Source organism: Prionailurus bengalensis, chromosome E2 (genome assembly GCF_016509475.1).
Source record: "Prionailurus bengalensis isolate Pbe53 chromosome E2, Fcat_Pben_1.1_paternal_pri, whole genome shotgun sequence".
NCBI classification, from domain to species: Eukaryota; Metazoa; Chordata; class Mammalia; order Carnivora; family Felidae; genus Prionailurus; species Prionailurus bengalensis.
Window position 1 is genome coordinate 17015643 of NC_057352.1, and position 27991 is coordinate 17043633.

Sequence of the window (27991 nt, forward strand, 5' to 3'; positions counted from 1 at the left end):
GTAAGTTTTAAAGATAGATAACTGACAAGCCAAGATATTTGTGGGGTCCCCTGATTCGATGGGAGCCACCAAATGTGGGGTGACAAGATCTGGTAGAAGCTGACAATGGGGATGGTGAAAGAATTCATCCAAGGCAGAACAAAGGAGATAGAAGTTTATCGAATATACCGCAAGAAAGCAGTGGGCACAAAGGCAAAGCAGAGACTGTCTGCAGTGCGGCAGGGGTGGGAAGCTGTAGTTAATTAAAGAGGGGAAGTGAGGAGGTGTGGTAACTAACTATGGCTTCCCACCCCTTAATTTTCCTTTTATGGTCCCCGTGTCCTGATGTAAGTAACCCATTGGTCAGCTGGGGCTTATGGATATTTTGAGGTGGGTCACCTAAAGAGCATGTTTATATTCTGCCAGGGGGTTACTATGGGCCCTTCTACCTTACTCAGGTTTCCATTGTTAAAGTTAATTGCCCAAAAGCAGCCTTCACAATATTATTACCCCACCAGCCAGGCAGGATAGTTAGTGATCAGCTGGGGCCTGGGGATCAGAAATATTATATGCATAGGCTGTTTCTTCTTGAGATACCAAATATACTCTTCATTACTATTGAGTTACACTGAACATACACATTCTATGCACTTGTCTTCAGGTCTTTCCTATTTCACAATAAAAATATTTTAAAGGCAATTATTTTTAAAGGTTGAATTTGAAAGTACTGAAAAAAGTCACTCCATCAGAAAGTTTAGACATACTGTCCATCTACATAATGAGCACAGAGAAAGGGAAGCAAATTTTAAAAGCCCGCAAGTATTAACTTCAGGGGAAAAAAAAGGCTAAGACATGAACAACATTTACAAAATACTAATGTAAGCTTGAATATTAATTTAAACCAAACTCTCTAAGGGTAACTGGAGGATGGGAATAAGGTATTTGAGGATGTAAGGGATACTACACCTCATTAAAGAAGCAGCTCCCATGACTTCGCGGATAGGGGACCCTCCTGGGGCCGGGCCCCTTCATCCTACCCCCAGGTCGAGCCTTGTGGGATAAGAGATATCCACCACACCTGGCCAATGCTCAGACGGAGATAGTAAGGACTCGCTGGTCACCGAACCATTCTGTCACACCATATCTATCAGATGCCCAGATAAAGAACTCAACCTGCAAAGAATTACATCCTTCCTCTGAGCGCTGAACTACGTTTCCCAGGGGCCATCGCGTCCAAAGCTACTTCCGGTGAGAGGCCGCGTTGGTTTATTGTCCAGGTTTCCAGACTGGAGCATCCATTTGTGGGGAAGCAGCGTGGAGGCCTGGGTTGAGTCTTGCATTCTAAACGCGGCCTGGAACTAATAGCTCCTGGCCACGGATGTGAACAACTGAAGGCGATGATTTTTGCCCAGGGAAAGGATGTGGGCCCGGGGCCAAGGCCTGTGAATTGAGATCGTGAGATCTCTGAAAGGCTGTCCATGCTCTGACTGCATTTTCCAATGTCCATCATAGCCGAAGCAGCTTCCTGTCCGCACACTGGCCCTTTCAGGACCATAGGAAGGCTTGCGCCCGAGTCCCTGCGGAACATTTTTGAAGGGACCGCAGGGTCAGGTAAGTCTAAGATCCGGAAGCGGAATGACCCTGAGGAGTGCAGTGAGGGCTTAAATGTTTTCGGAGTCTCAGGCCTTGCTAGCAAGAGAGTTTGGGAAGGCAGACGGTAGGGAGCTGTATTTGTGTGTGTCTGCTTCCGCGCCAGCGATCTCGATGGGATCTGTGGGTGCCTGTGTGAAATTGGTACGAGATCGGGATATGGGTAATCGCTCAGGAGCGGTAGGGGTGGGGTGTGTGTGTGTGTGTGTGTGTGTTTGCGTTTGCATGGGCACGATGGTGACGGGAGCTGTACCGGATAGTAATGACGTATTTACTAAATACGTATTTACACACGTATTTAGGTGTGACTGTGCATGTATATGATTGTGACTATATCACTCTGTGCGTGACCATGTGTGTAAGTGTAGTAACAGCAGCGGTGGAGCCAGAAACAGACTATTGTGTTTAGTAACAGTCATTCGTAAATGTGTGGAGAGCAGTTTCTGTGGTGGCCGTTAGGTGGATTGGGTAGGGTAGTGTAGAACGAGGGGAAAGTAATAGGAGACAGTGTAGAGAACACATTCCAAGAGTTTCTCTGTAAATATGAGCAGAGAAATGGAGCAGCAGCTGATGGGGGCAGAGACCGGGAAATAACGCCTCAGTATGCTGGTGGTAATGAGCCACGAGGGAGGGAAAAAGTTTTAAGGGCAAGTAAGAATGAGTGAGCCAAGCCCAAGAATAAAGCAGGGTACTGTAGGGTTGCAGAGAATGAGCCATGAGCTCACGTTTTCAAAAAACAAGGGGAAATATCCTGAGATGTGGTGAGTTACATGTAATCGCAAGGCGTGAAATTCCAACTTGGAGATTTTCTGGAGGAGGGAGAAAGGTCTGAAAGTAATAAAAGCAAGGAGGATACCTGCCCTGCTTCCATACCCAGTGGCAAGAGTCTGGGGGGGTGGGGGAAGGGGATGTTGAAAGCCTTCAGAGTCCTCTGGGGAGAGCCAGGTTTCCCTTAGACCCAAAGGTGAAGGGAATATTCAAAGTGGTTGGAGATAAAAGAGGAGTTTGTTATTAATGAATTATGAATTCCAGAGAGCTACTAGAAAGTGTCAAGAGTTAGAGAGGGATGGGAAGAGGGGACATTCAGCCAGTGGGAGTGCACTGTCTGAAAAGAGAGATTATCAGGGAATCTAGGGCTTCTTATGATGGACACAGGGACAACATGGACACAGGGGATATTGGTGCTGATATTCTGCTTGGATTCAAGACTGTTGGACAGGAATTGATGGGGTAGGAAGAGGTGGATTTTTGAGTATCCCTCAGAAAGAGGGGAGCCAAGGATAGAAGCTTTAAAGATGGTTGGGGTAGGCAGAGTAATGCCCCTGCATAGGGTATAATCCCTGGAACCTGTGAATACTTTGCTTTACAAGGCAACGAAATTAAGTTAAGAACCTTGAAATGAGGGAGTTATCCTAAATTATCCATGTATACATGATAATATAATCAAAACTGTACAGCTTAAGTGAATTACCACAAAGGGAACACCCATAAAATAAAAGCTCAGATGAAGAAGTAAAACATTACCTGCACCCCAGAAATCTCGCTTGTGTTTCTGTTCAGTCAGGAGCTCCCCAAAGTAACCACCATATATTGTCTGTTTTTTAACTTACACATATGTAGAATCATACAGTATGTAAACTTTTTTGTTGGCTTCCTTTGTTCAACATTTTGTCTGTGAGATTCATCCATATTGTGTGTTCACCTTTCTAGGTGCATGTTCCAGTGCATGAATACACCAACTGTATTTGTCTGTTCAATAATTGTCATAGTATTGATGCACATATGTTTTGTTTCATGAATAATGATGCTAGGAGCATTCTTACACTTGTCATTTGGGGTTCATATGTATCCATTCTTTTGAGTCTATTTCTAGGAGAAAAATTGCTGGGTCATAGTGTAAGCGAATCTATTTAAGCAGATAATCTCAGTTTTCCAAAATAACTGAACTCATCAACAGCGTGTGCAAGTTCCAACTGCTCCCCTTTCTCATTAACACATAGTATTGTCAGACTATAAAATTTTTGTCAGTATGGTGGCTATATACTGGCATTGCAGTGTGGTTTTCTTAGACTAATGAAGTTGAATGCTTTTGTTTTAATGTCCATGGACCATTTGGATATCTTGGGGAATGCTTGTTCATGTCCTTTGCCTTTCCTTTTGGGGAGCTCTTCAAATTTGGGGGAGCTTATCTGTCCTTTTATTGTCGATTCGTGCAAGTTCTTTATTTAGCTTGGATGTGAATCCTTTGTCAGCCATTGTATTGCAAATATCCTCTAATCCATGGTTTGATTTTCACTAGTTCTTTTCTGATTAACAGAAATTGCTTTTTAAAATGTAGTTTTATTTAAAAAATAAATAAATACAAATCAAGAAGTAAATTGTAGTTTTATTTATTATCTTTCCCTTTGTGGTTTGTACTCTCTGTACCCCATTTAAGAAATCTTTCCTGGGGCACCTGGGTGGCTCATTCGGTTAAGTGTCTGACTTCGGCTCAGGTCAGGATCTCACAGTTTGTGAGTTTGAGCTCTGCGTCATGCTCTGTGCTGACAGCTCAGAGCCTGGAACCTGCTTCAGATTCTGTGTCTCTTTCTGTCTCTGCCCTCCCCTGCTCATGGGCACTCTCTCTCTCAAAAATAAAATACACATTAAAAAAAAAAAAAAAAAGAAATCTTTGCCTATCCCAGAGGCATGAAGATATTTGTATCTTCTATATTAATATCTTTCACATTTAGGTGTACAAACCTTCTAGAATTGATTTTTGTGTATGTTGTAAGGTAAAGATCAATTCATTTCCCCCTTATAGATATTCAATTGACTTGGCATCATTTGTTGAAAAGTCTATCTTTCCTCCCTGATAATCTCTGCTCTGAAATCTACCTTGTCTCATATTAATGTAGCCACTCTAGCATCCTTTTGATTATGATTTCCATGGTATATCTTTTGCCATCCTTTTACTTTTAACCTTTTTATACCATTATATTGCAGATAAACTGACATCTTGAAAATAATCAGCCTTTCATCTCATAAATGTGATAAATTCCTCCACTCATTTAGATGTTCTGCAATTTCACTCTATTGTTTGTAGTAATTGATGCAGAGGCCTTGTACTTATTTTGTTAAATTTATAAGTATTTGAAAATGTTGTTGCTATTGTAAAAGCTGTTATTTAAAAAAAATTTTTTTTAATGTTTATTTATTTTTGAAGGAGAGAGAGCATGAGTGGGTGAGAGGCAGAGAGAGAGGGAGACAGAATCCAAGGCAGGCTCTAGGCTCTGAGCTGTCAGCACAGAGTCCAACGCGGGGTTTGAACCCATGAGCAATAAGATCATGGCCTGAGCTGAAGTCAGACACTCAACCGACTGAGCCACCCAGGTGCCCCAAAAACTGTCATTTTAAATCTAACTTTTAATTTCCTAATTTTTACTTGTAAGTTGAAATGTAGTTGACATTTTACTCTCTCTGACTTCATGTTTTTGTTCGTAAATATTTCTGTATTTCTACTAATGACTTGGCTGCTTTAAATGATATCCTTTCTCTCTCAGTTATTATAAATGAGGCAATCAGTGAACTTGTCTCTTTTCCATTTTGTAAGCTTTATCCCTATATTAGTTATTGCTGTAAAACATACTACCCTAAAAATCAATAAAACTGTATTATCTTAACACCATTTTTGCAGATCAGGAATTTCGGAGTGGCTTAGCGTGGAGTCTCTGGCTTAGTGTCTCACAAAGTTGCAGCCAAACTCTTGGCCAGGCCACAGTCATCTGAAAGCATGACTGGGGCTGGAGGATCACGTTCTAAGATGATTCCCTCACTTGGCTATTGGCAAAAGACCTCAGTTCCTCTCCATGTGGACCTCTGTAAGGCTGCTGTAGTGTCCTTGTGACATGTCATACAGCTTTCCCCAGAGCAGAAAGACAGCAAGAGTACGTACGGTTGAAGCCATAATGTCCTTTTTGACCTATCCTCCTCCATCGTTCCCACAATATCTTCTTGGTACATAAATCTGCTCTATTCAATGCAGGAGGCAACTACACAGTGTTAATACCAAGTAGTAGATACCGTTGGGGGCCATTCAGCATACTGGTACCATAATCTCCATCTTATTTTTTAATTTAGATTTGCTTTTATTTTAAAAAAAAATTTTTTTTCAACGTTTTTATTTATTTTTGGGACAGAGAGAGACAGAGCATGAACGGGGGAGGGGCAGAGAGAGAGGGAGACACAGAATCGGAAACAGGCTCCAGGCTCTGAGCCATCAGCCCAGAGCCTGACGCGGGGCTCGAACTCACTGACCGTGAGATCGTGACCTGGCTGAAGTCGGACGCTTAACCGACTGCGCCACCCAGGCGCCCCTAGATTTGCTTTTAAATGTGTTCGGCAGTAACGCCGAATATGTCCTCCAGTAATTTAGAAAGCACTCCTGGGAACAATATTCCCTAAGTTCATGCAGCATAAAACTTTTTATATCCTTTATACTTGAAGGACAGGTTGGCTGCATATAAAATCTTTGACTCTGGGGGCCCCTGGGTGACTCTGGAGGCACCTGGGTGGCTCAGTTGGTTAAACGTCCGTTTTTTTGCCTTGGGTCATGATCTCGCAGCTCCATGATCACGCAACTTGTGGGTTCTGGCCCCCTGTGGGGCTCTGTGCTGAGAGCTGGGTGCCTGGAGCCTGCTCCGGATTCTCTCTCTCTCTCTCTCTCTCTCTCTCTCTCTGTCTCCCTCTCTCCCTCTCTCCCTCTCCCCCCCCCCTGCCACTCCCAACTTGCACTCTGCCTTTCTCAAAAATATACATTAAAAAAATTTTTTTTAATTCTTTGATTTTATCATTTATTTTCCCACAAGTATACTGGAGAGACTAACCTCACTATATGGGGAACTGAATTTAGTGGAGAAATCTAATGACAACTGAATTTCCTTTTTCTCATGGGTAACTTGATATTTTTATCTTGATTTCCCATGGGTTTTAGCCTAATAATTTCATTAAGAAATGTTTATTAAGAAATGTTTATTAAGAAATTTTATTAAGACTCAAAATGAACATTTTGAGTCCTTTCTCTCTGCATATGGGGTGTCTTTTCATTATGTATATTCATGCTTTATTTCAGGAAATTATTTTTTAATGTTAAAAATGTAGTTTTTAATATTTGTTCTCTTCCTTGATTTGGATTTCATCTGTAGGGATCTGCTTAGTTACAGGTTGGATTGTCTCTGACTTTCATTGTTTTCTTCCAATAATTGTTATCTCTTTCTTTGTTTCATTTTGTTCCATTCACTAATTTCTGTATTCTTTGTCCATGCTACACTTTCTATATTTGTCATACCTTGTGCTTCTTGTAGTTTATTCTTTGTTCCTAAAGTGGTTTTGCCTGTGTTCTCTTTCATACTTGAATTCTACTAACTCTTGTATATAGTCTATTCATCATTTCTTCCCCATTCCTGAGATCATTGTAACATTTGTGCATGTAGTCTTGCCTCAGAGCTGTGATTGTATCATCAAATATTTTTTTACTCATAGTGGAATGTTAGGTAATACTTCTAATATTCTCTGATTTTTTTTAGGCAGTTTTCTTTATGCTAATGGGAATTCTGGCATTCATTTCAAACTTATATCTAACAATATCTTTGGACACAGTACTTCTAATTTTTTGTGTGTGTTTGTTTGTTTGTTGGAATGTGATAGATTACCTCAGAATAGCTGTCACTGGTACTTTCCCCTGAAAAGGTAGTTTTTAGGTTCTTCTGCTCAAGAGTTCCCTCCTCTGTTACTGCAGTAGAAGACAATTTCTTTAAAATATGGTTCCTCTGAACAACCAGGTTTTCTTTGTTGTTCAGAATGTAACCTGGTTCAGGAGGACTCCTACTATCAGTTCTGAGTTCCCCAGTGCCTTCTCTGCTGCAATTAAAGAATACAGCCAATCCCCCAACTTATTTGATGAGGCCAGTATTACCCAGATACCAAAACTAGGCAAAGCATATCTCATAAGAATGAGTTTAAAAATCCTCAACAAAATACTTGCAAACCAAATCCAGCAACATATAAATGCACTCATACAATATGACCAAGTGGAATATATCCCAGCATTGTCTGAACATCCAAAAATCAATTAATGTGATACATTAAATAAATAGAATAAAACCCAAAAATTACAGGGTCATTTTAATAGATACAGAAAAAACATTGGACAAAAGCCAGTACCTTTTCATTATAAAAATACTCTATAAACTAGGAATTAAAGGGAATTTCCTTGACTTGATATAGGGCACCTACAAAAATTCCATACTTAGTAGTGAGTATCTGAATGTTTTCCCCCTAAGATCAGGAATAAGAAAAAGAATGGCTGCTTTTGCCACTTCTATTCAATATTGTAGAGATTTTACAGGGCAGTTAGACAAGAAAAAAGAAATAAAAAGCATCTATATTGGGAAAGAAATAAAACTCTCTATTTACACATGACATGATTTTTTAAATATAGAAAATCTTAAGGAATCCATATACAGAAAAACCATGAGAACTAATAAAGGAGCTTAGAAAAGTTTTAGGATACAAAGGACGCCTGGGTGGCTCAGCTGGTTAAGCATTCGACTCCTGATTTCGGCTCAGGTCATGATATCACAGTTTCGAGATTGAGGGTCAGGCTCTGTGCTGGTTGCTAAGCCTGTTAAAGATTCTCTCTTTCCCTTAGGGGCGCCTGGGTGGCTCAGTCGGTTAAGCATCCCCCTTCAGCTGGGTCATGATCTCGCGGTTTGTGAGTTCAAGCCCCACGTGGGGCTCTGTGCTGACAGCTCAGAGCCTGGAGCCTGCTTCAGATTCTATGTCTCCCTCTCTCTCTGCCCCTCCCCCACTCATGCTCTGTCTCTCTCTGTCTCTCAATAATAAATAAACGTTAAAAATTAAAAAAAAAATAATTCACTCTTTCCGTCTTCCTCTGCCCCTCCCCTGCCCCTGGGGTAAAAAAAAGGTTTTGGATACAAGATCAATAGATAAAAATCAAGTGTGTATTTATAAACTCGCAATGAAGAATCCAAAAATGAAATTAAGAAAATAGTTCCATTCACAATAGCATCAAAAAGCATAAAATGTTTAGGAATAAATTTAATTGGTGAAGTGTAAATCTCATAGTCTGAAAACCATAAAACAGGCATTCAAACAAAAACTTGTACATGAAAGTTCAGAGCAGCATATTTATAATAGTCAAAAGGTGGAAACAGCCCAAATGTCCATTAACAGATGAATGGGTAAACAAAATGTGATCTAGGTCATACAATGGAATATATTTTTTTTTTAATTTTTTTTTTTCAACGTTTATTTATTTTTGGGACAGAGAGAGACAGAGCATGAACGGGGGAGGGGCAGAGAGAGAGGGAGACACAGAATCGGAAACAGGCTCCAGGCTCTGAGCCATCAGTCCAGAGCCCGACGCGGGGCTCGAACTCACGGACCGCGAGATCGTGACCTGGCTGAAGTCGGACGCTTAACCGACTGCGCCACCCAGGCGCCCCATACAATGGAATATTATTCAGCCACAGAAAGGAATGAAATACTGATACATGCTACAACTTGGATGAACCTTGAAAGCATTATGCTAAATGAAAGACACTAGTCATAGTAAGTTCACATATTATAAGATTCCATTCATATGAAAGTCCAGAATAGAGAAATCTACAGAGACAAAAAGTAGATTAGTGGTTATTTAGGACTGAGAGAGAGGAGGAGGGAGAATGAGGACTTGGATTTTGGTTTGGGCCAGGATTTCTGCAGACTCCCTCTGACCTTTCTTCAGGGAAGAAAATGGAATTCTGAGTCCATTTGAAAGCTCTGAGGAAAACCTGACCTCTCACGATTCCTTCCCTCTAGCTCTGCTTTCTCAAGACTGTGCTTCACCAGGAGAGGAATCTAGAAGACTGATTGAGTCTTAGAATTTTAAGTCATGGCCCATGTGAGTTGGAATTGCCTCTTTCCAAAAATTATAACCATCTATATCACATCATATGAGCATTTTTATTTCTTATCCTTAAACTGCTTGCTTAAGTCACTATTCAGTGTGGTAAGTGATAGCTGGGAAACAGTCCACTGCCTTCCCTAGGTGTCCCTCTTCTGTCCAACATGGCATTCGGCACCTCCTGCATCCTAATACTTTGACAGAGCACTGAAGGAGGAGAAATATTTTGCCTTAAAGGAAATAGTAGAGACTTTCTTTTCAAATCCGTGGCTTGACAAAGTGGAACTGAGTGGCTAAACAGGATACACTACATGAAAGCTTTTATTTACTCTGTAGAATGGGATATATCGATTATTAAAGGTGAGAGTTGGTAATGGTTGGTATTCATTTTAGTATGTGGCACTTTATCATGGCTTTTAAATAGAGGGTATGATGGAAGGTTAATAAGTTCAGAGAGATCAGGGATCTTGCCAGGAAATCAATGAGAGATTAATATTAATAAGACATGTGCTGATTGTCACTACTTAGCCTAGAGCCCAGAGATTTTATACATTCCCACAGAAAATGGTATTCTCCACAGAAAATGATACTCAGTTAGGGAGTGTATTTCTTCCAAGAATCCTTTCAATTTCAGCTAATAGAAAATTCAACTAAAAATAGCCTAAGGAGGAAGGGAAACTTGGCACATAATAAATCTGGAGTTAGTCATTTAAGCCTGGTGTGGCATCCCTGTGGTATCAACAAAGAACTCATGATTCTGGGCTGTCATCCTGTTGTCTGCTATTTGTCACGGAAAGGTCATAAGGATGTTGTGACTAAACAACAGGAGATTTTAAGAACATATAGGCATTCAGCTTCCGTGTCATTTCCCCCCGTCCCCCATACTACAGGCAGCCAACTCCAGTTTTTTGCTCAGTGAGTGTCCCACTTCCTACAGTGCCCTTTTTCATTTGTGTCCCTTCTACCTAAAAGATTTCTTTTAATTTCACCATTGGTGCTTGGGTTTGTTGTTTCAGCAGTTGATGATGTTCAGGGATATAGCTGTAGACTTCTCTCAAGAGGAGTGGGAGTGCCTGGACTTGGAACAGAGACATTTGTACAGAGATGTGATGTTGGAGAACTACAGCAACATGATCTCACTGGGTAAGATTCACAAACTGACCCCAGAACTTTCTGCTTTCTACATTGTGAATTTTTAAATTGTCTTTCAAGTGTCTAGGGGAATGTCTGACTTCTTTTTGGAAAAATGGCTTACACTTTGTAAATTTGGTTCTAGTGACCCTCAGTGGGAACATCCACCCTCTCCATCCTTTGGAAATACTTTATGCTTTTTTCTTGCTCTTCCTATAAATGTTTTTCTTCCTTCATAACTAAGGGACTAGATGCAAACTTTGAAACCTCTACCATTTGGTCATTTCTTGTTTCTTATCTCTAATCAGGACTTTGCATTTATCAGCCAGATGTGTTCTCTTTACTGGAGAAGGGAAAAGAGCCCTGGATATTTTTACAGGATGAGACAAGAGGACATTGCCCAGGTGAGTGATGGTTGAGCCAGCACAGGAACACCATCATTGCAGCTAAGAGCCCAGATGTTTATTGAGGCAGCACCATCTCTGAAATATTGGTCTCAGGTTTCTTCCTCAGGGAATAAAAACCCATGGACAAAAGCCTGAGACTTAGAGCCAAAAGTAACCTTTTCAGCATGAATTTCCAAATGACCCTTCTCTTCACCTCCAAATTCCACTCCCAATTCAGTCCTCTTCATTTTCTTTTCCTCATATTATAAAAAGGTGTCATTCTTTTTCTCCAGTAGTCAACTTATTAATGCTTTAATTGAATTTCTTTCTTTTTTTTTCATTTAGATATTTGTAAATGTCTTCATTTAGATATTTGTAAATTTCTAAAAAAAAAAATTTTTTTTTTAAATTTTCCCTACTCAATCTTGTATTTTTCTTACTCTGCCTAAATTCTCCTTGGTTCTGTATTTCTTGCACTCATTAATTCATTCTTCTAACTAACATCTATTAATTTTCCAGTTTCATTTTAGGATAAGAAAGGTTAACAAAGAGTATATAATCTGTTAAGAAATTTGTATTTTTTTTTTTGACTGGAATATGTCCATAAATTTAAGCAAAATAGGCTCTAAATTAAGAGAAGATGTAATAGGCTGCTTAGTTGAAAATCAGGAATGTAGGGGAAAATGGCTTCTGGCTATAGTGAATAGGAAGTGGCAGAAGAGAGGTTAAGGCTAATGGAGGACAACAAAGAGAATGCAATGTCATAAAAGTCCTAGCAGTCAAGAGGAAACAAGGGGTATATTTGACAAGTTGAGGTTAATTAATGAATTTTCTATTATGAGCAAGACTCAGATTGAAATAACATACTCTTGGAGCTTCTTTTTTATTTGAAATACCGAGGAAAGAAAATAAATTTTATTTCCTTACTGGACTCATGTTTGTAAATTCCAGAAACTATATTTTGTGTTTTAAAATTGTTCTTTTTCTGAACTATTGATACTGCAACAACTTGAATGAATCTCAAGGACATTGTGCTGAATGAAAAATGCCAACTCCAAAGGTCACCTGCCAAATGAATCCATTTATAGAACGTTCTGGAAATCACTAAATTATAACCATTGAAAACATATTAGTGGTTGCTAGTGGTTAGGGATGAGCATGGGAGAGTGATGGTGGTGATTATGGCTATAAAGAGGGAGCACAAGAGGTAAAATCGGTGTAGTAATGGTCTTGGTCTGTGTCTTGATTGTGGTGGTGTTTACAGGAATCCACATATGTGATGAAATGATATAACTATACATATGCGTTGTGCCAATATCAGTTTCATGGTTTTGATATTGTGCGTTATGTAAGATGTATTCGTTGGACAAAACTGGGTAAAGGGTACTCTTGCAACTTCTTGTGAACTTATAATTACAGTTGACCTTTAAACAACTCAGGGTGTTTCGGGGCACCGACCCTTGCACTGTCAAAAATTCATGTATAAATTTTGACTTTCCAAAAACTTAACTACTAGCAGCTTACTGTTGACTGGAAGTCTTACCAATAGCATAAATCAACACATACTTTATATGTTACATGTGTTATATAATGCTTCCTTAAAGTAAGCTAGAGAAAAGAATATGTTATTAAGAAAATCATATGCGGGGCGCCTGGGTGGCGCAGTCGGTTAAGCGTCCGACTTCAGCCAGGTCACGATTTCGCGGTCCGTGAGTTCGAGCCCCGCGTCAGGCTCTGGGCTGATGGCTCAGAGCCTGGAGCCTGTTTCCGATTCTGTGTCTCCCTCTCTCTCTGCCCCTCCCCTGTTCATGCTCTGTCTCTCTCTGTCCCAAAAATAAATAAAAAACGTTGAAAAAAAAAAAGTTAAAAAAAAAAAAAAAGAAAGTCATATGCAAGAAAAGTTAATTTAGAGTACTGGAAAAAAATCTACATATAAGTGGATCCATGCAGTTTAAACCTGCATTGTTCAAGGGTCAACCATATATCACAATAAAAGCTTTTGTAACATATTCTGGTCCCTAAGATCTATGCAATTTTATTTTATATTTTTATTTCCTAAACACTGTTATATGCTTTTAAAATTTTGGTTAAATTATAAAATTTTCCATACTATAAATGTAAAATTTTCACATACTATAAATGTACTATTATATATTAAGGTTATTCTGTATTTCTTGTTACTAAAGTTATAATTCTTAGTACACATCAATTATTCATGGGTTTTTTTCCACCTTGGATGATGGTTGTGTCTCAGATATGAAATTCCTTGGCCAAAGGATTTAAAGTTAGAATACAATGTGCTCAATTAATTTAAGATAGTTAATTGATTTGTCATTGAAAAAGTTACTTTAAATCATAGAAAATTATGTGAATACCTTAAACTATATTTATTTACAACCCATAACCATTTTACCCGTGTTTCATTATAGGGCCAGGGCATGCTCTCCCTAATTGGAGTTCTGCCTATTCTTATATTAACCACACTAGTAATTCATTCTCCTAATTTTTTGGTTTCTGTTTTGAATAAGAATTTAGTTAATCTGACTGTGGAATCTTTTCCCCCCAGTCTTTATAATTGACTCCAAACTACTAATATAAAATTTGTAGCCTTCTTAAATGAGTTTTTTTTAGAGTATTCACTTAATTTTCATAAAAAACAATCTTTCTTTCATATTTCTTTATATAATGATACTAACATATACAAGTTAAAATGTCAAAAACAGTTGGTATAAACAGGTTTGGAAACAAATAGCAGATTCATGGTAAACACATGGGTATCTGGGAGGTAGCTATGACTTGAATGTATTTGTATATTGTGGAAATTAATACTTACGTTTTCAGAAGGATCAGAGGGCATTGGTTCACATGAAGGTCAGGGATGGTATCAGTTTCAACAGTCTCCCTACAAATGAGCTATTTTTATTTTTTTTAATGTTTATTTATTTTTGAGAGAGGCAGAGTGCAAGCAGGGGTAGGGGCAGAGAGAGAGGGAGACACAGAATCTGAAGCAGGCTTCAGGCTCTGAGCTGTTGGCACAGAGCCCGATGTGGGACTCAAACTCACTAACTGTGAGATCATGACCTAAGCCACAGATGGATGCTCAACTGACTGAGCCACTCTGGTGCCTCCAAGTGAGTGATTTTTAAGTAGAGACTTCTAATAATTTAATAGTTTAAAGGCTATTGATTTCTAGGGAGGATGGATATTTCTTGTTTACTGAATTACTGGTTGTATTTATTTGATAAATGTCTGCTGTGTGCTTGATCTATCCTTACCATTTGTTGGCTTAATATTTTGTATTTTTGGTGTGAGTGGGCATTCACATAAAAGAAACACTAATACACTAATGCCTAGTTAGGGTGGCCAGAAGAATATTTATCTTTATTTTCTTTAAGACTTTAGTTTTATTTTGGTCCTAAAATTTTTGCTTTACAACTTAAGATAAAACTGAAAAATAATAAACTGCATATATTTGAAATCTGCAGTTTGGTCTATTCTGACATTATGTTATATACATGAAATAATCACCATAATCAAGAAAAATATATTTCAGTTATTGCCAGATTTTCCTTGTGCCCCTTTGCCATTCATTCCCCTTTCTACTCCCATCTTTGAGAGATCACTACCTGCTTTTTGTAACTCTAGATTAGTTTATATGCTCTAGAGTGTTACATAAATTGTTATACAATGTATACTTTTTTCCTTTTTGCTAGCCTTGTGTCCTTTGCTAGCATGATTTTGAAATTCATCTGTGTGGTTGCATGTATCAATAGCTTATTTGTTATTTCTCTGTAGTGTTCCATGTATGGTTATACTTTATTCATTCATTCACCTGTTCATGGAATTTGTTCTGAAAATTCTCAGCCATTATCTTTTCAAATATTGCTGCTTCTCCCATTCTTCCTCTCTTCTCCCTTTAAGCTTCCATTTACATTTACATTTAATCTTCTAACTGAATCTGTCATAATGCTTCTGTTAGGACTTTTCCAACCTTTTTCTCTTGGAGTTTTTCTTTTGACTTGTATTGGTTTCTTTTTTTTTTTTTTTTTTTTTTACTTGTATTGGTTTCTTGTTCTCTGCTAAAATGATTAATTTTGTTTTTAGCTTTTTGAGCATAGTTACTTTTAAACCCTGTCTCATAACTCCAATATCTAGAGTGCTTTTAGGTGTATTGTTTCTGTGGTCTGTTTACATTCATATTGTCTGGTTATTTATTTAATTTGGTGCCAGACTGTTTTCAAAATGGTAAAACTAATGCCCAGGATACCTTCCTTTATAGAGGATTTCTATTTGCTTCTCTCAAGTACCTAAAGGCATTAACATTTTGGTTGATATCTTAATCCATCACCCTCCTTAGATAGTTTGAAACTGAACTATAGTTCCTGTGTAGGTCTGCCTCTGTTTTACTCAAGTTTCTTATTTCTAGCCTTTCAGTTATAACAGCATGAGGAATGCAGACATACCCTGGATACTAATCTCTGCCACCTTAGCCCTGAGATGTCATAAATTCTATCAGTCTCTAAGCCAAATGCTAGTGCCAGTACAATCTGAATAGTAAAAATTGGCTGAGCCTTTTCAGTATATCATATAATGTCATAATATTTTCTTATTTTGTTCATCTAAAATATTTTACCAGTAAGTTTGACAACACATAGAGATTTGGTTAGAGATGTTTGTTTTCTTGTATAAGTTTTAAAGTTTTTTTTGCCATTGATGTCTTTAATTTACTTGTAGTTTTTGTTTGTATATAGTATAAAGAAGAGTTATAATTTTTTCCCCACACAGTTATAGTGAAACACCACTTGTGGAATAATCGTATTCCTTCTGTCATAATCTTAAGTTTCTGCGTTGTTTCTGAGTCCTTGATTGTCTTCCTCTGGGTTATATGTAGAGATACTATTTCACCAGAAATATGTAAAAATTCTTGACACGGCTGAGAACCTACTCATGGGTGGTTTTTTTTTTTTTTTCTTTTTTTTTTTCCAACGTTTATTTATTTTTTTTGGGACAGAGAGAGACAGAGCTTCAACGGGGGAGGGGCAGAGAGAGAGGGAGACACAGAATCGGAAACAGGTTCCAGGCTCTGAGCCATCAGCCCAGAGCCTGACGCGGGGCTCGAAATCACGGACCGCAAGATCGTGACCTGGCTGAAGTCAGACGCTTAACCGACTGCGCCACCCAGGCGCCCCCTTTTTTTTCTTTTTAATATAAATTAAAAGTGATTCTAGTAGGCACTATTTTATTTTTTCCAGCTATGTTCACTTGTTTAGTTCAGGCTCAGGATAAGCAGCAAGTTAGGTTTCACCAAGAAGAGATGTATAAAGAGTCATAATTAAGGACCTGGAATGTAAATGGAAGTGAGAAAAATCGGAGGGTGATACAGAGTAAAAATGTAGTAGGATCATTATTTCTAACTTTCATGTTTGTGCTGTGTTTGGGGTGTCCCATAGCTTGTTTATTAAATTAAGAATATGCAGATCGTGACCTGCTTAATGAGGAGGCACAAGCCACCCACACAGGGTTGGCAGGTAGCTCCCTCAGCATCCAAGCTTCTACTTTGGAGAAGTGAAAATGCTGGAGTCATTGTGATTGAAGGCACAGGTTTAATACATTTACACAAGGGAAGTTAAATCACAAGATTTATTACTTATGAATTGTAGAAATTGGGGCAGGGGCACACAGTGAGCTGTGGGAAGGACAGTCCTCCATCCCAGGTCATGAGCAAGTGGGAGATAAGAAAGCAGAGTAGCAAGCACCTTACTTAGAAGGTAGTTGGGGTAATTTCCCAACATTTCCCAACATTTCACTAACTTTTTGTGGGCTTAATGCTATGTGGCTATTTTTAAAGTGACTGGGAAAAACCACGCAGGAACTCATGGTGGGAATCCTAAACTCAGATCTTTATCTAAATGCTGAGGTTCTGGGTGTGGGCAGGATTGTCATACTGTAAGATGCCTAGGCAGCATCTCAGATCTTTATCTAAATGCTGAGGTTCTGGGTGTGGGCAGGGTTGTCATACTGTAAGATGCCTAGGCAGCATCTCAAAGTAACTTTTCTCATCACATTCTATTATGTGAGGAATTTATTTTAATGTCTTTGATTTATAATCATTTGATATTTCATTTATCTTAAATGCCTTGCCTGTAATAATTAACACAGTAATAATAATCATTTTCTAGTAGTTGTTTATGTGTGGGATACTGTTAAACCATTTCCAGTCCCCTCCGTTTTTCTTCTCTAATCGTTAATCATCATCATCATTGTCATCATCATCGTCATCATCATCATCATCATCATGTACTACTTGTGTGGTGCTTTTTCTGTGTTAGGCACTTTATAAAAATAGTATGTTTTCCCAACCCTCTCAATAAATCTCTTTTAAAAATATATTAATGTCCCTATTTATCATATGGAAAAATAAGAGCTCAGTGAAGCTCAGTAATTTTCTCATAACCTAAAGATGGTGTTAGTGAACAGAACTGAGCCTGAAACTGTGGTCTGTCCTTTTTCCACTACAATACACTACTACTTATACATGTAACTGAACTGCCTCTCAACTTCTTCAGTCACTGCTAGAGTACTTGCTCAGTTCTCACCTCTCTCCTCCCAAGAAAAATTTGTAGCATAACCACATGACAATTTCATCAAATCCTAGCACATATCAAAAATGAGTCACACAGGGGTCCTACTTATTCTTAGCTCATGCCAGACTCCTTGCCCTTGACAAAACTTCTCAAAGTATTTTCCTTTTTGAACTATTACCCATAATTCTGTCCTTTAACCTAAATACAACATACCTGTGTTACTGAGTTCCTGCTCTTCTGTTAACTCTAGACCAGACAACTTCCCACATATAAGACTGATACTCTTATTTCCCAACATTACTGTTTTTAAGCTCGGAATTATGTAAGCTATTCATTGTAGTATCTTGCATAGTATTTGAAATTTGTAAATATTTTGTGAAATATTTTCAGTGGCCTTGGATAGAAGGGAAAGGAAGAGAAGACCTGTTGGAAGGGCCTGAAAGCATAAAGCAGGATGGTTGAGCAATACTATAAACTCAAGAATAAAGAAAACAAAAGCACCTTGGTTGAAGTCATGTGACAAAAAGATGGCTTGGTTATATACAGTGGAGGAAATGAGCAGGGTGAAGTCTTTAAGTGTGCAAAGGCAAATTGAAGCATAATTAAGTAGCTGTAATTACATTTCTGCATATTTGTCTTTGAGTTAGTTTAGATATGCTCTTGTTTCATCCTATTTGTACAGAAAGTAATATGGAAGCAGGATATTCAGTAAACATGGAAGGGATTAGACAGTGCGATGTGTTATGTTGTTCTCACATGACTAAATGATCCCAGTTGTGCTTCCTGGTACCTGGTTTTTGTAATATTATCCTTTATTCCATCCTAAATTCCCCCTACTCAACTTTTTTTGTTTGTTTTATAGTGTATTTTTTACAGAATTATTTTTTTAATGCCTGACATATGCTGAGGGTTGATTTATCATACTGAGTGAAACAGTTTTATCTTTACATTGGCTTTCCATGATTGGGTGGTACCCGAATAATTATTTTCTTAAATTGAATTGCTCAGGTGAATTTGACCAAAACAAAGGTTTTGGTTTTGTTTTTGTTTTTTTTCCTTGAGAGAGAGAGTAGGGGAAGGACAGAGGGGGAGAGAATCTTAAGCAGGTTCCACCCCCATCATGGAGCCCAATGCAGGACTCAGTCTCACAACCATGAGATCATGACCTGAGCTGAAATCAAAAGTTGGAGGACGCTCAACCAAATGAACCACCCAGGTGCCCCTAAAACAAAGCTTTTATATATCAAAACACCCACCTCAACTTTTATTAGTTCTCTTAAATTTCAATTTTTTTCCACCTTTTTTTCATATCACCCAGAATTTGAGAATTTCTTAAGCCATTCACTTCTTGTGTGCTTTATGTATTTTAAGATTTACTTCTTATATCTACATTGGAGGTTTTATTTCTTTTTGAACAGTAAAACAGTAGGAATTTACCTTCTTATCTTTCAGACATGCCAGTCAGATGTCAAACCAAGGAGTTATCACAAAAAAGTGTTACTTTTGAGAGAGAATTATCTCAATTGGAAATCTGTAAAAAACACAACCTTGAATATTCATGTTTTAGGGCTGATTGGGAAAGCAAAGGTCAGTTTGAAACACAACAGGAAAATCAGGAAGAATGTTTAAAGCAAGTTATACTCACCAATGAAAAAATGTCCACTTTTAACCATCACACAGCTCACAGACTTGATACAGGAAAGAAACTGAATGAATTTAAAGAGTGTGCGAAAGCCTTTTGTTCTGGCTCGGACTGTGATCAACATCAATTAATTCACACTGGTGAGAGATTTTGTGAAGATAAAGAATATGAGAAGACCTTTCTTTCTGATTCAGAACTTACTCGATATCAGACAGTACACTCTGCCAAGAAAACATATGAATGTAAAGAATGTGGGAAGGCTTTTAGTTTGCGTTCAAGTCTTACTGGTCACAGGAGGATTCATACTGGTGAAAAACCTTTTAAATGTAAGGAATGTGGGAAGTCCTTTAGATTTCATTCACAACTTAGTGTTCATAAGCGTATTCATACTGGTGAGAAATCTTATGAATGTAAACAATGTGGGAAAGCCTTTAGTTGTGGCTCAGATCTTACACGACATCAGAGAATTCATACCGGTGAAAAACCTTATGAATGTAATGAATGTAGAAAGGCCTTTAGTCAGCGATCACATCTTACTAAACATCAGAGAATTCACACTGGTGAAAAACCTTATGAATGTAAGCAGTGTGGAAAAGCGTTTACTCGTGGTTCACACCTAACTCAACATCAGAGAACTCATACTAGTGAGAAATCTCATGAATGTAAGGAATGTGGAAAAGCCTTTATTCGTGGTTCAAATCTTGCTCAACATCAGAATGTTCATGTTGGTAGGAAACCCTATGAATGTGAGAAATGTGGAAAAGCCTATATCTGGAGTTCGCACCTTGCTAGACATCAACGAATTCATAATGGTAGGAAACCTTATGAATGTAAGCAATGTGGGAAGACATTTATTTGGGCCTCCTATCTTGCTCAACATGAGAAAATTCATAATGAGAGGAAACTCTATGAATGTAAGGAATGTAGAAAGACCTTTCGTCATGGCTCAGAGTTTAATCGGCATCAAAAAATTCATACTGGTGAAAGAAACTATGAATGTAAGCAATGTGGAAAGACCTTTTTTCGTGGTTCAGAACTTAATCGACATCAGAAAATCCACACTGGAAAGAGACCATATGAATGTGAAGAATGTGGAAAAGCCTTTCTCTGGGGTTCACAACTTACTCGACATCAGAGAATACATACTGGTGAGGAACCTTATGTATGTAAAGAATGTGGGAAATCTTTTATCTGGGGTTCACAGCTTACACGACATAAGAAAATTCATACTGATACAGAATCATATGAATGTAAAGAAAGTAGCCAGATCTTTAGTCCCCATCCATATTTTACTGAACAGAAAATTCACAATGGTGAGAATCTCTATCAATGGAAAGACTATAGGAACACCTTTAGTCAGGACTCAGACTTTGCTCAACATCAGGATATTTACACTTTTGAGAAATCCTATGAATGTAAAAATTTTGAGACATTTTCTCCAAGCTCTCATCTTATTTCACTCTTGTGAGGTCTTATAATATAAAAATATAGGAAGTCTTTATTCATAACTCCTTAATTGATGTCAGTTAATTCCTTCTTTTGAGGAACTCACAAGTATAAGTAATATTGGAAGAACATTTGACAGAGCACACAACACACTAAATAGCAGAGAATTCATAATGCAATCTATATTAATATAGGAAAGCATTTACTGATTGGTTTTCCATTTGGAATATCAGGGTAAAACCCTATGAAAAAGATGACGCTGTGATTCTCTTGAATCATTCTTAAAAGCATTCTCCACATCATTGATACTACTCTGCATAGAATTTAAATCTAACTCACATAGGGAAACCTTCCATTCCTATTAAATTTTGTTATAGTTCCACAAAATTATACCAAAGGTGAATTTCTGTTACGTAATTAATCTTGGAAAGCTTTGAGCTGTGTCATGCAGTTTATTTGGCATGTCTTAGTTTCAACACCTCTTATCTTTGTATTTTTTGGAAAGTAACTTGAATCTGTGTTTCCTTATTTGATTACAAGGGTTAAATGAACTTGATTACTTCAATGACTTAATAACCATCATTAATATTAGTGTTAGACAACTTCTATGAGAGGAAGACCTTAACAATATAATGAATGTAGACAAATATGCCATTTATATGTGTGTCTTATTGAATAGCAGGATGCTAATTCTGAAGAAAAACCAGTCAAACGGAAGGGAAGAAAGCTTTGAATCAGTATTAAATTCATTTGCTGCATAAAAAAATTCATACTATAAAGAAAGCCTTATGGTTTTAATGAAAGTGGAGTTGTTGAATGCTCACCAGTGGTTTTTTTTTTTTTTTTTGGTTTTGTTTTTAAAGGCATTTAGAAATGATTTGTCCCTAACAGATTTCTAAAGCCAAATATCACATCCATTTTATCACCACAATGACAATTTTTTTTTTTAAGTTTATTTCGAGAGAGAAAGCATGAGCAGGGTAGGGGCAGAGAGAGAGAGAGAGAGAGAGAGAGAGAGAATCTCAAGCAGGCTCCCCACTGTCAGCAAGAGCCCAATGTGGGGCTCAATCTCATGAACTGTGAGATCATGACCTGAGTGAAAATCAAGAGTCAGATGCTTAACTGACTAAGCCACCCAGGTGCCCCTGAAATTCAGAAATTAGAAAATAGCCAAATGAATTCTGATCTCTTGGAAATTTAACACTACATTTATAAATTATCAAAGTAACGAGCAAATCAAAAGTGAAATTACAGGCTTATTTAGATGTGAATGATAACAAAACTCCTATATGTCAAATCCTATGAACATGACCATGGCAGCTCTTGATGGAAATTACTCTTGTGTATATAACAAAGAAAATTGAGGGAAGTTTACTTCTTGTCACCACTGTATTTCCAGCACTTATAACAATGCCTGTCATATTGTAGAGTATAAGTATTTGTCAAATTAAATAATGATTACTTAACAAGCTAAAGTAAGAGCTGATGCCCCAATGGGCATTTGAATTGATAGAAATGTGTTTTTTTCTTATTTTTTTTAATGTTTATTTATTTTGAGAGAGTGTGTGTGAGCAGGGGAGGGGCAGAGAGAGTAGGAGAGAGAAAGAATCCCGAGCAGTCTCTGCACTGCCAGAGCAGAGCCTAAGGTGGGGCTTAAACTCACGAACCATGAGATCATGTCCTGAACCAAGATCAAGAGTCGGATGTTTAACCGACTGAGCCACCCAGGTGCCTATGATTTGATGGAAAGCTTTATTTAACAAAAATAAAGAAAAATTCATGGAATAAATAACAATACAGAAGGTTTTTTATTTTAAGTCAAAATGTTTCTTGGTAGCAATGCCTTAACATTATCATAAGAAAGGAGAAATGTGGTACATGTTTTAGAGGGTATTTTTAATGACAATATGAAGAGATATAAACCTTACTAGAAACAAATTTTAAATAGAATATAGTTTGTTTTCTAGGAAAATAAATTATTAAATTTCAAGAGTAACTAAAAGGGGCCAAAAAATTTAAGTTAGAAAAAAATAATCTTTATAACTCATGTAGGAGTACAGGCTGCTCCCTGAAGAAACAAAATCCTATGGAAAAATTGCTAGCAGATGCTAAAAGACTAACGTAATTCTGATAACAAACTTAGATGTGGGGTAGCCCTTGAACAACAAATTCCAGAAGAATTTTACTCATGAACATACATGACAAAAACTAATACAGGGGCACCTGGGTGGCTCAGTCAGTTAAGCATCTGTCTTTGGCTCAGGTCATGATCTCACAGTTCAGAAGTTCAAGCCCCACATCAAGCTCTGTGCAGAAAGTGCGATGCCTGTTTGGGATTCTCTTCTCCCTGTCTTTCTGCCTCTTCCCCACTTGTGCTCACTCCCTCTTTCTCTCTAAAAACAAAAAAAAAAACTAATACAATAGTCAAATGATGTTTACCCAGAATGTTTAAACTCTGACCTGGATAGGTGATAATTCTGTAGTTTATGCATAACAGCAAGGTATATCATTGATGAAGATGTACTTTACCAGTTCAGCACTTAATTTATTCTGAGAGTATTGTCTTGATACCTTTTAGTATTACATAAGTTAAAGAATATTGAGTTTATGTACATGTATGTAGCACATAATTCAGTTCTTTAACAGTAGTTAAACAGTATTAGGGAACATACTTCCCTCTGAAATTATTGTCTTCTGTGGAATTTCTCAACTCATGTGGGGAAAGTGAAATTTTTTTGTTACATTACTTTATTGTAATAAACCAGCCATTTTCATTCATGCTGACTATTTTTGTTAAGGTGATGATTACACTGAGAAATGTAACAGCTTTCTGGACGTCCATATACAGATAACTATGGCCATTCCTTTTTCTTTTGGCCTAGACTTCTGTGTTGAGTTTAGTATCAGTGTGCATATCTGGTGCTCTTGTCTCCTTCATTGTGAATTCCTGGATCTCCTTGAATGCCTGAGGTACGTGTTTCTTGCACCCCTTTCCATTGGTATGTTTGTGAATTTTGATAATGTCTTCTCTAGTCTACCATAGAGATAACAGAAATTCTTTAGTCATTCCCTAACCACCTTTCTTTGCAGGAACCATTCTGCTAGATTCATTTTGGGAAAGAATTTTTTAATCATTAGTATTAGCACAATTGGATGAAATTTATGGGAAAAAAAATCAGTTTCCTCTCTGACAGTGTAAAGTAGGATGAATTCCCAATAAATCCAGATATCTAAATGTAAAAACTAAAAATAAAACAGAAAGAAACTTTACAAATACTACATGGGTGAATTTCTTTATAACCCTGGAATGGAGATATTAAGAAGTATGACTCAAAAATCCAAGTAGAAATAAAGAAAAAAGTAAATAATTTTTATAGGACTCCATGTTAAAGATAAAGGACAATGAAAAATTGGAGATATTTGCAAGTATATCACAGACTAATATCCTTAAAGATTCTAAAATTTGAGATGAGAATGCAAGTTACACTACATTGAGATACCACTTCATCCCTACCAGATGCACAGAAATCCCAAAGGGTATTAATATACTTTATTGTCAAGACTGAAAAAACAAGAACTCTGAAATTGCTGATGAAAATGAAAAAATATAGTACAGTCCATATAGGAGGGAATTAAGCAATGTCCAGGTGTAGTCTCATGCATTTACCATAAGACCAGCACCCTTATTTCTATCCCAAAGATACACTCATAAAATTACAAAATATGGTATACACTAAGGAATTTTTTAAAAACATGATTTGTAAATGCAGCAAATTGGAAACAACCTTGATGTCCAGCAATAGACTGGGTGAATTAACTATCATATGAATGTACACTGGAGTATTGTGCATCTGTGTTTTTCTAGGGAGTGATCTTCAGAGTATCTTAAATGAAAAAGAGGTAAGTGCAGAATATGTTTATTATACTAATATTTGTGAAAGAAGAGGGGGATACTATATATACCTGTACTTTAAAAAAGAAATCTCGGGGCGCCTGGGTGGCTCAGTAGATTAAGTGTCCGACTTCAGCTCAGGTCATGATCTCATGGTTCATGAGTTTGAGCCCCACATCAGACTCTGTGCTGACAGCTCAGAGCCTGGAGCCTGCTTCAGATTCTGTGTCTCCCTCTCTCTTTGCCCCTCCCCTGTTCACACTCTGTCTCTGTCTCTCAAAAATAAATAAACATTGAGAAAAAAAAAAGGAATCTCAAGATGAAACAACAGGGGAGGGCAAGGATGAAAGGTTTATCTTTGGTTATACCTTGTTTTTTGTTTTGACTTTGGATCCATGTAGATATTTTACATATCAGCTTTTATTTTAAAAATTAAGTCAAAAAGGAAAATAAACCTATTTCAAAACCAGTAGATTTGATTCTACATCATGTTCTGGTATAACAACATAAAGAATAATAATTTCAAACGGTGTTAAAATATTTTGACTTACCATTAGGAGAATATCTCAAAGATATTCTGTATCTCAAGCACAAAGAGAAATATGAAGAAATCTAAACTGCCTTTATTAGTCTTTTGTTAGTGGTAATATTGGTATTATTTTTCTACCTAAGGGGTTTATTTATTTTTTTAAGTAGGCTCCATGCCCTATGTGGGGCTTGAACTCATGATCCTGAGATTGAGAGTTGCATGCTCTACCAACTTAGTCAGCCAGGCACCCCTACTAAGGGGTTTAAAAACATTAGTGACCTAGAAGCTATGAGTTGCCCATGTATCCAGACTGTAGTTTTCAAATTCCATTTTCTATAAAAAGAAAAAGTTCTCCTTAGAGAAATGGCATAAGACAGGTCAACAGTAGAAAATGTATATATAATTATCATAAAATGTCTTATTGTACCTAAAAGCAATAAAGCTATCAAAGACTACAGGATCATTAACCTAAAGGAACTGACCAAAGATAGGATCAGTTAAGCATCATAAACTATTGCAATTGGTTGAAACTGTGTAGGTAAAACTGCCTAAATTCAAAATGAAAAAAAAAGGGGGGGGGGCTTTATGGAGTTTACCAGAGTACTAGCATATTCTGAAATTTTGGTAAGGAACAGAACAGAATTTTGGTAAGGAACCAAATTTCCTTTGGTAAGGAACAGAACCAAGTATTTATCATGATTTTTCTGTACAAGCTGTAATCAAATAGTTGGCAAGAGGAGGTTCAGAAATGACAGACTTAGAAAGTTACATTTGGCATCATTTAATAAAATAATGGAATTGGCAACAATTCATCATAAATGGGTTATTGGGAATTTCAGAAGATAACAATAAGGTTGACAACACTTCAGTTGGCCAATCTTAACACTAAATTGGAACAACATGGTATTAATATGCCTCGTGTGATGCCATAGGAAGTAGGAAGTACTACCTAAGTTATATTTCCCAACACTGAATCTTAATCTAATTTAACCTCCAGATCTAATTACCAATTTATAGGAAATAAAATGAATAAAAACTTGTGAGTGGTATATGAAGGTCACGAATTGGCCAAATCAGAATGTGGAAAATTCTATGGGACAAATTACCAAGTTTCTTCAGTAAATGAGTGGCATGGTAAGGAGGGAGAAAAATGAACTGCCTTAGTTCAAAAGAGACTTAAAGGTAACTTATCAACCAGATTCAGAGTGTGGAACATTCTTGAGTCCAGACTTGGAACAAATAACTGAACAGATATTTTGAGGAAATCATGAAAAATTGAACATGGATTGGGTATTAGATACTAATTAATTTTGTTAATTTGGTTGGATGTGGTAAAGAGACTGCATATGTCCTGGTGCACATGCCTGGGGCGGGAGGGGGAGGGGAGCCAACCCCAGGCTTGGTAGCATTCTCAGGGGTGCGCTTTGAGAAAGCCCCCTCCCTTGAGCACTATGGGAAGAAGGTTTATTGCCCCTGCAAAGACAAAAGACCCTGAAGGCGCCAGCCAGAGGCCCTTTGTCAACTGAGCAGAGTGCTGTTTCAGAACTGGGTGTCCACATGGAGCAGGATCCTTTAAGACATTGGGTTTTGGATCCCAGTCGAGCACTGGGGAGTCAGGGGAGACTGTAGAGCAGGGCAAATCGGCCACTGAAGTCTGTGCTGCTCTGTCAGGGCAGCATAAACAGTGTGGTTTGGGACACCTGGTAGGAGGAGGAGAGATTGGGGTGTCGCCATTTTCCTCCCCATCACTAACACAGTGGGGCTTCAGGGAGCAGCACAGCCACCTCCAGTGGAGGTGGGACCCACTTACACCAAACGTTGCCCTTCCGAGGCCAGGAACTGCTTATTTACCAGGGTGAGATTGACATTCACTGAACTAGTTGGTCCCTCCTCCAGACCAGCACAACCACTGCTTCCAAGGCACCAACAGACAACTGTCCTGCAGTTTTGTATGTTAGTCTGGTTTTTTTTTCCTTTTTAAATTATTATTATTATTTCTTCTCTTTTCCCTGCATTACCTTTCTACTCTCCTTCCCCCCCATCCCTACCTTAGAATCAGCCTTATAGTTTCTGATTTGATTTTTGGTCAATACTTATATATTTTTCTTTTTTCCTTTTTTTATTTTTTAATTTCTGCTCTGGTTGTTTAATCCGGCATTTTTACTCTATCCTTTTTTTACCTTTTCTGTATCTCCTTTATTTTCCTCTCTGTCTTTCTGGATTAAGCCCAATAGTTTCTTTGATTCTCTCTGCCTGGTCTTCTTTCCCTCCCCTATCATTTTTCTCTTTGTTTAGGATAAGGTTCCCCACCCCCCCGCCAACTCCTCCTCTTTTCCAGGGTTACCTCAATGAACAAATCAAAGCACACCTGGTGGACAGTCCAATCCACCACTATGAGGAGTTAGATAAAGCAGCCAAGACACAATAATAGAGTGCATGTAACACACTCCAAAAACACCTCCTAAAGTGCCAGGCCCTGAACAGTGTATGACCCCCCCCCCTTTTTTTTTAAAGATTAAAAAAAAAAATTTTTTTAACATTTATTTATTTTTGAGACAGAGAGAGAGCATGAACAGGGGAGGGTCAGAGAAAGAAGGAGACACAGAATCGGAAGCAGGCTGCAGGCTCTGAGCTGTCAGCACAGAGCCCAACACGGGGCTCGAACCCACAGAGCGCGAGATCATGACCTGAGCCGAAGTCGGACACTTAACCAACTGAGCCACTCAGGCGCCCCACTCCTTTTTAATATAGTAGTACTTGCAGGTGCAGGACACATGACAAGCTATTAGAAGATGTAAAGGACAGAA

At 37.9% G+C, this 27991-nt stretch overlaps 1 protein-coding gene across 7 annotated transcripts; it reads left to right on the plus strand.

Moving 5' to 3' along the window:
* Positions 1-948: 948 nt before the first annotated feature.
* On the plus strand, positions 949-27791 carry ZNF790 (zinc finger protein 790). Of its 7 annotated transcripts, none has more exons than XM_043600624.1 (8): positions 950-1590; positions 9490-9571; positions 10591-10717; positions 11014-11109; positions 19128-20465; positions 23646-23733; positions 24629-24663; positions 27744-27791. In XM_043600624.1, exons 2-7 carry the CDS (start codon positions 9563-9565, stop codon positions 24633-24635), a joined length of 1665 nt encoding a protein of 554 aa, XP_043456559.1. In that variant the 5' UTR covers positions 950-1590; positions 9490-9562; the 3' UTR covers positions 24636-24663; positions 27744-27791. The 7 variants fall into 7 exon arrangements, with proteins under 7 accessions (XP_043456554.1, XP_043456559.1, XP_043456558.1 ...); XM_043600623.1 differs by lacking the exon at positions 27744-27791 and adding an exon at positions 27523-27713; XM_043600625.1 differs by lacking the exon at positions 27744-27791 and having other exon boundaries at positions 951-1590; positions 10594-10717; positions 24629-26223.
* The last annotated feature ends 200 nt before the right edge of the window (positions 27792-27991 follow it).

Excerpts from the sequence above, each read along its gene's own strand:
- ZNF790 (XM_043600618.1), top strand. Across the intron at positions 10,718-11,013 it reads CAGCAACATGATCTCACTGG|GACTTTGCATTTATCAGCCA; the intron begins GTAAGATTCACA and ends ATCTCTAATCAG. Across the intron at positions 11,110-19,127 it reads GACAAGAGGACATTGCCCAG|ACATGCCAGTCAGATGTCAA; the intron begins GTGAGTGATGGT and ends CTTATCTTTCAG.